Source organism: Sinocyclocheilus anshuiensis, unplaced genomic scaffold (genome assembly GCF_001515605.1).
Source record: "Sinocyclocheilus anshuiensis isolate Anshui unplaced genomic scaffold, SAMN03320099.WGS_v1.1 scaffold1162, whole genome shotgun sequence".
NCBI classification, from domain to species: domain Eukaryota; kingdom Metazoa; phylum Chordata; class Actinopteri; order Cypriniformes; family Cyprinidae; genus Sinocyclocheilus; species Sinocyclocheilus anshuiensis.
The window spans coordinates 2,063,302-2,077,764 of record NW_015540875.1 but is presented as its reverse complement, the minus strand read 5'-3'; the positions used below and the strand labels follow the sequence as shown (position 1 = coordinate 2,077,764).

The following is a 14,463-nucleotide window of genomic DNA, read 5'->3' as shown; positions in this document are numbered from 1 at the left end:
CATAACCAACCCAACACAGCAACACAACACCTCACCAATCACGTGAGCCTTTGGTCTATCTGGCAGACCAATAATAGGCAGAAACACTGGCCTGTTGGAAATCAATTATTATTTCTGCAATTCTGTGCTTCTCATGCTGCAGAATTTACACAGATCGCCTTTACTATCTATTCTCAGATAAAATTATATATATTCATACGTCTGAACTGAGCACTGAGAGTACAGTAGGCAAACCGCTGAGATAATTACCACAGGCTGATCCCAGGAGATGAGCCATTCATCCCTCTATACATCTAATGACTTTGCTGCCCTTGAAGATGATGGAAGTTTGTCAGAGTGTCTATATTGCGATGCTGAGCACACTTCAGCACACAGCAATCTTTCCCTGGGAGCGTGTCACGAGTCTCGGTGCATTCAGAATTATTGAGCTGTTTTTGCATACAAGCAATCCACAAACACCACCAAAAACCTTCACAGGATCCACAGGGACGGGGCCACCAGGAACCCAAAGACAGGCAGATTTCACGGGTCACCAGAAAGCGTTATGTATTTCAGAGACATTACGACACAATAGGCCACGAGCAGCAAATTTCAAAGGTTGCAACAAGACAAAGAGTGCTGCCATTTCTGCTGTGCTTTCGTTTTGCTCACATTTCCATAAACGAGCGCTCTTTAGTCATCCCAGAAAATGTTTCCGAATCAATGTTTTGGCCTGTCCTAGCATTTAGATGGCTAGAGGCTCTGCAGGGAGGACTGTTAATGCACGTTGTGATGACCGAACATTAGCATGTTGATCGTGACATATGGTATTTCCAGAGTCATTGGCATTCAATTGAAGGGCACACAGAAAGGTTGAGGTTTTGCATCTAACTCTATACTCTAGCTGACTCGTACCGGATGGCGATAGACACATTAATCAAAGCGCACGCACTGACTGTCAAACATGGTTTCAGTTGTTCCGACGTGACGGAAAACTGACAGGAACCAAAATGAGATTTCTTTTCCCTGGTGTGTGTCCATCTCTCTCTCATAAATGTTGAATCACTAGCACATTAAAACCATTGGACACGAACCAATCCCTTGTTATTGCTGCTTGCTTAGACTCATAACCCTTAACCCCTCACTGTTTACACTACGGACACAAATTATACCTGAAATCATAGGGCTTGTTGACAAGCTTTTCTAAAGGATCAGACATACAATTTCGCCTGGTGGACCCAAAACACCCTAGAAATTACCCAGAACATCCTACAAACTGCACTAAAAAAATCATAAAGACAAAGGTGGGTTCTTTTGACTCATTGACCCAATGTTGGGACTCATACAACTCCAATAATATCAAAGAGACTTGAGAGCAATCATCCAACATCTACCCCAAATACCCTAGCAACCACCTTGCAACTACCTAGAACACCCTACAAACCATGGCAAAAAAAAAATATTTAAATTAATTTTTACTAATTGATTTATGTTGCAACCCATAGACCCCAAATAATTTCATGGAGATCTTAATGGATTGGACATATAATTTCACCTGGTGGACTAAAAATACCCCCAAAACACCACAGAAACTTCGTAGAACATCCTACAAACTGCACTAAAATCATAAAAACAAGGGTGGGTTCTTTTGACTTAATGACCCATGTTTGGACTCAGAAACCCTCAAGAATATCAAAGAGACCTGAGAGCAATCACCTAGAATCCATTCAAAATACCCTACCAACTATTTAGAACACCCTACACTTATTCACTTATTAACCCCCAAGATTATCAAAGAGACTTGGGTACAATCATCAAGCAACCATCTAAAATACCATACCAACTTCCTAGAAGACCATAAAAACCATGCAAAATTAAAAATAAAATAAATAAATGATTTATGTTAGGACTCATGAATATCAAAGAGACTTCATTCACCCAGCAATCATCCAAAATGCTCAAGCAACCACTTACCAAATACTTAAAACGCCCTATAAATTGTCCAAAACATCAAAGAGACTATGGTGGGCACATTTCCCTCATTGACCCATGTTGGGACTTATAGACCCCAAAGAATTATATAAATACTCGGGGGCAAGTATCACATGGAAACCATCCAAGATACCCTAGCAAAGACCTAGCAACTACAGTGGGTACGGAAAGTATTCAGACACCCTTAAATGTTTCACTCTCTCAAGGATGATCAGAAGAAATGGACAGCACCTGAGTTAAATATATGAGTGTCACAGCAAAGGGTCTGAATACTTAGGACCATGTGATATTTCAGTTTTTCTTTTTTAATAAATCTGCAAAAATGTCAACGATTCTGTGTTTTTCTGTCAATATGGGGTGCTGTGTGTACATTAATGAGGAAAAAAAATTAACTTAAATGATTTTAGCAAATGGCTGCAATATAACAAAGAGTGAAAAATTTAAGGGGGTCTGAATACTTTCCGTACCCACTGTACCTACAACACCCTACAAACCATGCCAAAACATCATAGAGACCTTGTGGGCTCTTTGGACTCATTAACCAAACTAGTTGGGACCAATAGACCCCCAAGAATATTACGGTGGTCAACAGACTTTAAGAGTCTTGGCAATAATCCTCTAGCAACCATCCTAAATCCCCTAGCAACTACCTAGAACACATTACAAACCGTGCCAAAAAAAAATCATAGAGACCAGGTGGGCTCTTTTCACTCACTGACCCATGTTGGGACCCATACACCTCGAAGAATTTCATAGAGCCTTGGGGGCAATCACCTGAAAACCATCCAAAATTCCCTAGAAACCACAGAACTCCCCACCAACCGTGCCAAAAAATTCTAGAGACCTGGTGGGCTCTTTGGACACATTAACCAAACCAGATGGGACCAATAAACCCCCAAGAATATTGTGGTGGTCAACAGACTTTAAAAGTACGAGACTTGGCAATAATCATCTATCAACTATCCAAAATACCCTAGCAACTACCTAGAACGCATTACAAACCATGCCAAAAAATCATAGAGACCAGGTGGGCTCTTTGGATTTTGCAATAACCAAACTAATGTTGGGACCAGTAGACCCCCAAGAATATTATGGTGGTCAAAAGACTTCACAAGTAAGAGACTTGGCGATAATCATCTAACCACTATCCGAAATACCCTAGCAATATATCTCTAAAAAATGCTCAAAGTAGCCTCAGATTCTTCAATTACATTCATCAATCTATGGAAATGAATGACGATGAGACAAAGTCATTGTGAATTCAGTGGGAATCCCAGGCCCTCTGGAGTGCAATAACCTGCAGGATTAATACTCCGAAACCCATAAAATTCAGAAGCACATTAAACACAAAGCCCAGGCTGGTCAATGGGACTGAATAATTCAGACTGTAAAGATGGAGCAGATGGGGCATCATTCTGTGGTCAGGTCAGGAGGATAACAGGTGGAGAGAGTGATGGAAGATGGTGAGTGGTTGAGAAATGACAGTCGCTGAGGGTGTAGATGACCCAGACGCTCGCAAACTCAACCAATCATGGCCAGAGGCTGAAATAAACTTGATGGCGCAGCACAACATCTGCTCACAAATTAAACATTACCTTTTGGGTGAACAGAGTTATTTAGGCTGAAATAAGTGATCCAAAACTAGGCTGACCGTAGACAGACAACATTAGCGTTTTTAAAAGGTACATATAATGGAAAATCAGATGATTTTTCTTGGTGTTTTAAAATACAGTCTGATTCACAACAGAATTCAAAACTACACATCCATCAAACTCAGCACAGGATGTTTTGACTCAGGTTTCCTTCACCTTTCAAGCTAATCAGACTTCAAGCAACACAAAATGATTTTAACATCCGTCTGCTGGATGGCCCATCTGACTATCTGTCTGTCTCCTAGCAGCCCACATCCTGAACAAGGAACTAACAATCGTCCAGAACAAACTAGCAATAGTGTAGCAATCATTCAGGACACCCTAGCATCTGCCTAGCAATGCCATCGCAAATAACAGCCTTAAAGAACTAGCAATCAATAGGAACACCCTAGCAACCACCAAAATACCCAAGCAATGCCCTAACGAATTAACAGCCTGAACAATGAATTGGCATTCATACAGACCGCCCTAGCAACTACCAAAATACCCTAGCAACCACCTAACAACGCTCCAGCAAATTAACAACCTAAACAAAGAACAGTAATCATTCGGAACACCCTGGCAACCACCAAAAATTCCCTAGTGACACCCTAGCACCCACACCCTGAACAAGGAACTAACAATCAATCACCAACAATTGCCTAGCAACCACCTAGCAACATCCTAGGAAAATTAACTACCTGAATAATGAATTCACAATCATACAGAACACGCTAGCAACCACTTAACAACATCCTAGCAAATTATCCACCTGAACAAATAATTCACAATCATTTGAAACACACTAGCAGCCACCTAGCAACACTGTAGCAAATTAATAGCCTGAACAAAACACTAGCATTCATTTGGAACAACCTAGCAACCACCCAAAACACGCTAGCAACGCCCTAGCAAATTAACAGCCTGAACAAAGTATCTCCAATCATTTGGAACACCATGGCAAACACCAAAAACTTCCTAGGAACACCCTAGCAACTCAACACCCTGAACAACGAATTAGCAATCACCCAAAACACCTCAAAACCATCAACAATTCCCTACCAACTGCCTAGCAACACCCAGGTGATCACCAACAATTGTCTAGCAACCACCTATCAATGTTCAAGTGAATTAACAGCCTGAACAAAGAACTAGCAATCATTCGGAACACCCTAGCAACCACCTAAAATGCCCTAGCAACAGCTTAGTAACACCCTAGCAACTTAACGCCTTGAACAATGAATTAGCAATCATCCAGAACACACCAGCAACCAACAAAAAAGCAACCCAGCAGATCCCTAGCAACTCTTGCTCCTCAAACAGTCCTGAGTATTGATACTACAAAATGCTAATATTTCTCCTACTTCAAAACAGTTACTAAAATTACCTCAAACAATCTTTGTAGATAAGGCTTTGTAAAGTCAGCATTTAAATTTATTTTTTTCTTTTTCTAGTTTAAGCTAAAATGCTACTGAAAGTAAACTAACTAAAATTATTAAAGGATGGGGCAATGCAAAATATGCTTGACCTGACAGAGAAAATAAAACAAAAGTAAGCACAGTTACTCATTTCATAAAGAAAGAGCATGTGAGCCAATCCTAACAGAGATATTTTACATATAGAGATCCTACAACAGCAAAACCGGTCTTCCAAAACTAGTTTGACTTATGCAAGAAACCTTGACTAACATTATGCAGTGTATTTTAGGGGGGAAAACGTAAAAACTAGAATTTGTCTTCTTTAATAATAGTTATTATTAGAGTAATAAGTAATTAATTAATTGCTTTTCACTTCTCTAGCTTTACGCCCACTGCCTGCTGTCAAACACTTATGTGATGAAAAACTTTTAATTGACCACTACAGTGTGCAATTTGCATCTCCGAACTAAAAACCCATGATAAATAGCAGAGAAAATTAAAGGCTGTGTTATGTTCCTTACCTTCATAATACATTTTAAATCCATGGGCGCTTACAGCGAAGTCGCTGGTAAGACGCAGGGAAAATATGGATCCGGTACTTGTGACGGGTGCTGGCACCTGAAATCCTGTTAACCTGTACGAGAAGAGAGAAATATTAGTCATCCAGACAGAAAGTAGTGAGAAATTTCATATAAATAAACATTACAACTGGTCATTGGCAGAATGTATCCAGACCTTTGCAAAAAAAATAATAAATAAATAAATAATAATAATAATAAAATTAATAAATTAATGCATTTAAACCAAAAATCAAATCAAATAAAGAACAAAGAATAGGAAAAAAATTAAATTTCCTCCATTTAGAATAATAAGAAATACTTTGATGCAATCAATTATTTGTATTAAATTTTCCCTTTTTCATTTTATTTGATCAAATGTACTTTTTTTTAATTTTGGGGTGAAATATGACCTCTTTTACAACATTCACCAACACTTCATGCAAAACATTCCACTAAAGAACATGTTAGGGCTGAAATGATAAAACAATGACTATATTATTTAAAAACATCTCAGAAAATTGAAGTTAGTTCTGAGACAAGAGTTCGCATAATTTGTTTGCAAATGCTATTTGGTTGCATATTATCCAATTCAAGAATTCATGCATTTTTAAGCAAGTCCAAATACTATTTTGGCCCACTGTATTTTATTTAGTAAATTTGACAACACTATCTCCCAGGAGTCGCGCCCACTTTACACCTTTCGCCTACTCGATTCTGCTTTACACAACAAGACATAAAGAATGAGTCATTTCTTCCTATTTCATAAGAACTCATCCAAATCATTGTCTTAGTATCACAGCCAGTCCTGCTTTAACAGGATGTGAAGCTCTCTGATATTGGAAACTTGGAAAAGATCAATGAGCCCCAACGATTTGAAAATATAATTTCACAAAAGTACCATCAGCATTCGGGGAGCAGCTAAACTGTGATAGCTGAACCGCAGTGAGCTCTAGTTCCGCCACATTCATGATGAGAACAGATACTTGTGCACTTGATGCAATAACAAACAATCAATTTAACAAACATATTAGAGTAAAAACACATTAAAATAAACATGAATAAATTCATAAAAATTTAAATCCATAAAATGACATACTTTTTGAGTGCCGCAGCATGACTTGATTATATATATTTGATTAGATCGTGAAAAGACTTATGGTTTGATATACATATCTGATGATTTTTTATTGTGATCGATCTTGAAGACGCCCACGATCTACTTTTCAAACGAGTCGTACAGATCGTGACCACATGTGTTCTGTTTATGTCCGTATGTAAATATATCCACTTATCTTTCAGCTGGCAGTACTTTATAAAGTTTTAAAGTGGTAAAGAAACATGGATGAATGAGGAATTAAAGTGGTATTAAAATGAGTTATTAAAAGCGGAAAAGCCATGAAAGAGAAGCAAATCCGGTAACGACATACTGACAAGCCGTTTCTGTGTGCATGCTCCGAAACGGAGTGGAACGCGGACACACGAAGTACGTTTTGGGTTCGGGTGCACGCCTAAATGGCTGATAATACACAAACAAATGTCAAAACTCCCGTCTTGGCGAGTATTCATGTAAACACATTCGGTTATGTCTTATGTGAACATAAAAATCTGGGACAAAATAGGATGTGTGTCAGTATATTAGATCAGAGTTCTTAAAGTGACAGAAGTCTAAAAACCTGCTGGTGTCTGTCTCATTAATATTAATCATATAACACGAGAAAAAGAAAAAAAATCTCTCTCTGCTCTTGACCGAATTATTTTTGTAGCTCTCATAAAAATCCATGTAGGCTATATTTTATTCATACAGTGTTGTATTTTACATTTGATTACTTTGAGTTTCTGTAATATTTCTTAACTGAATACTACAGTTAGACTTTAAAAAAATGTAAAGCATATTTTACATCTCTTGTTTTTGTTCTATATATTATTTGTTTTAATGCATTTGTTTCTTTGTTCTAACTTGTCTTTAATAAGCTTGATAACTTTTTACTTATATTAATTGTAGGGCCTACTAGTTTTTACTTCTCAGAAACTTGCAAAACAGTCTTGTAGGGGTCATATGATGCGATTTCAAGTTTTCCTTTCTCTTTGGAGTGTTACAAGCTGTTTGTGAATAGATAAGATCCCTAAAGTTGCAAAGACTAAAATCTCAAACCCAAAGAGATATTCTTTATAAAAGTTAAGACTCGTCCACGCCCTCCTAAAACACCTCGTTTAAACACGCCCCCACACATCTACGTCACTGTGTGGGAAGATTTGCATAACGCCGCCCAAATGTTCACGCAAAGAAAGAAGGCGTAACTTTATTGTCGCCATGTTGTGAAGACGCTGTGTTTCGTTTGCCAGCCTGTAAGTACGTTTTTTATATTTAAAGAATTTGCCACTGATGATTCAAACGTGAGTTTGAGCAGTGTAGAGTAGCGCTTGTTGTTTGTCGTTTCTCTGATCACAAATGTAGACATGGTTTCATGTTTACGCGGCAACATTTCATTACACCAAATACACAAAATAATGTTCTTTTTAGCAACATCATATGACCCCTTTCAAAACCAGCGTGAAAAAGAATTGTGATGCAATTGTGGATCGTGATATAATATTTTTGTCCCATCGCCCATGACTAGTTTGACATCATGCACTCTGATTAATTCAAGACAAGTGAAATAAGTAAAATGTCCATTTTGATTTCATGTTGATTAAATATTAATCTTGAGCATGTCTTAACCAGATGCACATTGAAGGCCATTTCATATGGCTCACATTAGGGCTATTTCACACTGCTCAGTGCAAGTGTCACATGTAGCTTTGACATCCACATGATAGCATCATGAAATGGCGATTTTATGTTGCTTGGTAGCAAGAAAGTGGGAAGTGTACACCATGAATAGTATTTGACAGCATAAAGGGTCAAAACATGTATTTGACCTTCAAATAAGTAAAAATGCAATTGCTTTGATACAATAAAGAAAAGACCTCATTGAACATGGGTTCACTAAACTTTACTGTTTCAGGATGCTATTGGTGAATTTAAATAGGTTCAAGAACCAAAGCACCATGATGACAGTTTCTAGTTTCTGCTCTTTATTAATATATTTTTATTTAATGTTAATGTTCAACCCTTTTTCAACTTGTTTTACTTCTGCTACCGAGTGAATTTGGATATTCAGTATGAAAAAGTCAAGTGAGACTCGATTTTATGTGAAAAGTGGGCATTATATTTCAAAATCCTGATGAGTAAATTGCATAAAATATTATCTAATGACCACAGCATGTAAAAACAATATATGTTTCAATGTGTTTGTTGAAAAGTGCCACTTACAAACACACACGTATATGTATATGTATATGTATATGTATATGTGTATATGTACACACACAAAGCTGCAGCACACACAAATTTCTGCACCACTAGTGACACCAAAAAGAACCTCAATCTGTTTGCTTGGGCACTGATATAACATTTCCACAACCAATGACTTTGAAGACTGATGAGCATTGAAGATGACTGATTGATTGTTTGAAGACAACAATGTTTGAAGAGTGTTTGAAACCTCTTTGAAAATAGGGTTGTCGTTATTTTTACAATATCCCTGCTCTTATTGCCCACAATTCATTCAATGCATGTTATGCAATAATTCATCAAAATGCAATAACTTTCTCCACCTCTAAAAGGACTTTTCTGCTGATAGACTACAGGGGTGGGAAAAACAATATTAACCAATAATATCAGACTCCAACTTTTAACAATCCAATCAAATCACAGTGGATAAAATCAGTTATTTCCAGCCAAAAATTGTTTCGCTCTAAAATATGGCATCGCTTAGAGAGCTTTTAAATGCGTTGCAAATGTCGTTTCGTGTTCCCTTTAAGATTACTTATTATTTGAGACTCTGAGAAATAGAATTACTGGAAAGTCTGCGCAACCCTAGAGCTGGAGTTAATGATTTGATGAGCACATCTCTCACCTGGCCTCAAGGCAATTAGCAGAAAATTGTATAGTTAAGTCCGGTGGGATATTAAGGAGGCTGAGTGAAACCATATGCAAACATAATGTGTGGTTAAGCAGAGGTCACTCAAAGTGCCAAGTAACATCAGCCTCAGCCTATGGATGGCCTGAACAGAAGACTGGACCAGACTTTATGGCAAAAGTCTCAAAAAATGCTCAAGATCCCCATTTTAAACCACACAGGCCACTAAGAAAACCAAAAGTGCTACATGCCTGCAATAATATTGTTAATTGTTGTTTGTATTGAAAAATAAACCTTTTGAGCCTGCGGACAGCCAGCGGATCTGAGGGATTAATTACCACGAGTGAAGAACAATCAAATGCTGGAGAAAAAAAATGTGAATTATCCCAAAGAGAGTGCCAATAAGAGATTTATTGATTGACATCTTGATTGTTTAGACAGCAATGAGATTAAATAGAAACTCTGCTTAAGACAGGGGTCTCAAACTCAAATTGGCTGGGGGCCATTGCTGTGATTGTTCTAACTTTCTTTGTACTAGTGCTACCAGTCCATTTTTTTTCCCAGTCATAGACGGGGCGCCATCAGTGGTAATGCCGACCAGCCTGTTCCACGGCAAACCAGCGCGCTCAATTGCGTCACACAGCTGCTGAAATATATCTTTGGCTGTGGTACGGCCGTGCATTGGACACAAACTCAGCAACTCTTCCGTCACTTCAAACTGGTCATTAATACCCCTGATGAAAATTGCTAGCTGAGCACTGTCGGTTATGTCTGTGCTTTCGTCAAGCGCCACAGAGTATGCAGTGACAACTTTAGATTTGCTGCGTAACTTATCATAAATGTCACTCGATAACTCGCTGATCCGCTCTGTCACTGTGTTTGCCGACAAAGAGAGATTGTTGAACAAGTTTTTCTTTTCTGGACAAAGAATATCAGCGACTTTCTGCATGCAATAATTTATAAACCGCCCTTCTGTGAATGGCTTTCCCGCTTTAGCGATCAACTCACTCACCACATAACTTGCTTCAACAGCAGCATCAGCATCCTTTTTGGCTTTATGGAAAAGGTTTTGCTGGGACGTTAGCTCTCTCTGCAACTGCGTGGCTCGTCTTTTTCTCTCGTCTTCCTGGTACTTCTCATACTGTTCTCCATGTTTAGTTGAGTAATGACGCTTGAGATTATATTCCTTTAGAACGGCGACTTTTTCTTTGCATATCAGACAGGTAGCGTTTCCATTAAACTCCACAAAAAATACTGCAACGTCCATCTTTCTTGAAACTGTCTGTGTTCCTCATCCACTTTCCTTTTCGGTTTGGAAAGAGACATCTTTTCATTCGCACTTCGCAGCCAAACAACATAAACTACGAAAGCCCCGAAACCAGCTATCTTCAAATCTGCCTGTATGAGTTTTTTTTAAGTTTTTTTTTTTTTTTTTTTTATAGAATCATGTCATTCTTTTTAATATGGAATATGGTACGAGACAACTAGAAAATAATAATAATAGTAATAATAATAATAATAATTTAGCGGGCCGGATTATGTTTTATTTTTGACATCAGTTGCGGGCCGGGTGGAGTGGGAGGGGGGGGCCGTAAATGGCCCGCGGGCCGGCAGTTTGAGACCCCTGGCTTAAGAGATCTTAATATATGCCCAGAAAATACCAAAATTTGCAAAGAACTCAGTATAAACTCAAACTCTTCCAAGCACAAATTACATTCATTTTACAACTTATGGTAAACAATAGTCTCATTTAGAAGAGGCTTCTTAGACAAAACTGATGCTTACTTATGACTAGGGCAGGGGCAGGCAAGTTCGGTCCTAGAGAGCCGCAGTCCTGCAGAGTTCAGCTTCAACCCTGAAAAAAAAAACTCACCTGCCTATAGCCTTAGTAATCCTGAAGACATTGATTAGCTTGTTCAGGTGTGTTTGATTAGGGTTGGAGCTGAACTCTGCAGGACTGCTGCGGCTCTCTAGGACCGAACTTGCCTACCCCTGGACTAGGGTAAATGAAGTCCCTCGAGCTAAGAAAGAGCAACAAAACTTTCCTATGTGTGTGTGTGTACGTACGTACGTACGCATACATACATACGCACAAGTACGCATACGCGCGCGCGCGCACACACACACACACACACACGTGTGTGTTAATCTTTTTTGGCTCTCCAAAATTGAAAAAGCTTTAGGCATGAAAAATGATTGAGCACTGAGTATCGGTCAAATTTAATTCAATTTGCACAGGATTCTGAAGGACGGAAAAAAATGACGCTGCTCTACATCTGTTTTGACAAGGGAGTATCGGAACATATTGAAGGAGTGCTTTCTTAAGAAGCAATTGAATGCAAGTGCTAAATGCAACAGGTGATGCCAGACGGATCTAGCATACTTCAGGTCTTCCAAGATGTAGATGAGTTTGTTTCTTCACCATATTTGGAAAAATTTAGTATTACATCACTTGCTCACCAATGGATCTTCTGCAGTGAATGGGTGCCGTCAAATGAGAGTCCAAACAGCTGCTAAAAACATCACAATAATCCACAAATAATTCACACGTCTCCAGTCAATCAATTAATTGTAAGAAACAACCAACATATTTTTTTAAAACTGTATTGGGACTTTATCTGTGCACATTTCTCTCCTGATTCACACGAGACAGAAGAAAGCAAAATTATGGATTATGGACTTGTATTTTAGACAGAAAGGACTGAAGTTAAAAATGTCTTATTGATGGATTTGTCAATTAAAAACATGCATCTTTTCGATTCACAATATCTTAATTGATGGCCTAGACTGGAGTGGCGTGGTTTACTTGTGTATTATTGTGATGTTTTTATCAGATGTTTGGACTTGGTCATTCTGACGGCACCCATTCACTGCAGAGGATCCATTGGTGAGCAAGTGATGTAATGCTAAATTTCTTCAAAGCTGTTCTGATAAAAAAAAAAAAAAAAAAAAACTTAGATGCCCTGAGGGTGAGTAAATGTTCAGCTATTTTTTTTTTCTTGGGGTGAACTGCTCCTGATGAATTGCTTGTTGAATTGAAGTCGCTTTTGTCTACATGAATAAATGTAAATGCTGAAGAGTTCATAGTGATGCAACAGTTCATAGTTATGTTCATAATGGTAATCAAGCTCCAAAAAGACAATAAATTAAACATTTTCCACATAAGGATATTGTATGGCTTCAGAATAAGTCATATGAACTACATTTATGCTGCTTGTTTGTCTTTTTTGAAGTATGACAGCCTTGATCACTTTCAGCTGTTGTGGCTGCATGAAAAACAACTGCATTCTTCTCCATTTGCATTCATTTCATTTGAAGCCATGAAGGCGAGTCATTTTGGGTAATGACAGAATCCCCGTTTTTATCTGAACTGCTCCTTTGAAGAAAACATTATGACCTCAGTGAAGATTTACATCAATTTACAGCAAATGGCTCTGCTAGCCCAACTCGCAGAGCTGAAATGTCATTTATCACCTGGATGGTACTGACCAGAGAGCTAGAGCTTTTTCTCCCTAGACTTGTAAGACGAATTGTGGTTGCAAGATGACACTGTACATCAAAGTTGATGCTCGGTGTGCAAAACATTGCGCGTCTGACACTTCAAAGTTAAATGACTGGGCAGACACTATTTAGGAGAAGCAAGACTGGCCAATTACTCAAATGCACAGCGCTCACATCTGACTGGACTGCGTTATCCAATTAGCACGGTGCGCTCTGAAGGTTGAGTAAATAAGTGTGCTCCGATTGGCCTTGCATACAGAGCACAGTCTCACCAATCAGACTTTGTGAGCATCTCCTTGATTCTGATGCGTTGTGTCTCTTTGTGGTTAATCTGTATTTGACTACTGCCCCGTATCTCTGAAGTCGGCTGCTGAAAAGAGAGAAATCTACAGATATGCTTTAGCAATTTCCCAAAATGCTTCATGAGAGACAAATGCATTGCTCACACTCGCACTGAATTCATTCATCAGGTCAAGAAAAGTGTGTCTCAGCCATTTCTCATGCAAACGTATTTGCGTTTCTGCAGGTATTGCGAAAATGCACTCTGAAAAGCAATGTTGTTATGGTAGCTGCTGGCTAAGAAAAGGACAGAACGCAATTTTTTATTCTGACTCTTATCTTGATGATGTTTTAAAATGGCGCCTCAGTTTATTGTTTATTTGTGTCTCGCTTGGGCTGATTTTAAAGGGTCGTGAAACTCTACAACACATTCTTGGAGAGGTTAAAGGAACAGTTCACCCAAATAAAAATGAAACTTTTGGTATTTATCTGCCTTCTTGTCCAAAAAGATGATTTGCTTTCATGCATTGAGCACAAAAGGTGTAATTTTGCATTGTGCTGGTCACTCTTTTCCATGCAATTGAAGTATAAGTGGCTAAAGCTTTCATGCTTTTGAAGCTTTTATGCTTCAAAAAAAGAAGCAAAATCACAATAAAAGCATCAAAAGAAGAAGTATGTTCTGATGATATATTCCTCTGTGTGAGGATCTAATTTAAGTCATTCTTCACTGATAATCCTAACCACTGCAATCCAATCCCTGAAACACTGAGAACTGGATCAGTCCAGTTTGTGAGCAAATCATTCAGACTAGAACTGCGTTTTCCAAATGCATTGAAAGCCTAAAATGATCGTAGATACCATTGGTGCTAATGGTTTTTAATGTCTACTTAGGCTTATGATGTTTTATGGGAAATACAGCCAAACTTTGCAAACTGCATTAACCGATTCAAAGATTCGACTCAAAAGAATGATTCATTCACAAGGTTTTAGGTTTCACAAAACCTTACAAAAATAGTTCTCAGGAATTAAAATAAGCCAGAAATAAAATAAAATATAAATATTAGTTTGTAGTTAAAAATTAGAAATTGTGACTAGACAAATAACCGAAAAGTTTAAACCTTAGCACAAAAATTATTAAAAC

At 38.2% G+C, this 14,463-nt stretch overlaps 1 protein-coding gene across 1 annotated transcript in view; it reads right to left on the bottom strand.

The window, feature by feature from the left end:
• LOC107688260 (CUB and sushi domain-containing protein 3-like) overlaps nt 1-14,463 on the bottom strand; it is a 311,798-nt gene that overhangs the window by 239,278 nt on the left and 58,057 nt on the right. The window contains exon 6 of the mRNA XM_016485884.1: nt 5,542-5,654. Within this exon, the coding sequence (XP_016341370.1) occupies nt 5,542-5,654 (113 nt within the window). The remainder of the gene's footprint in view (nt 1-5,541; nt 5,655-14,463) is intronic.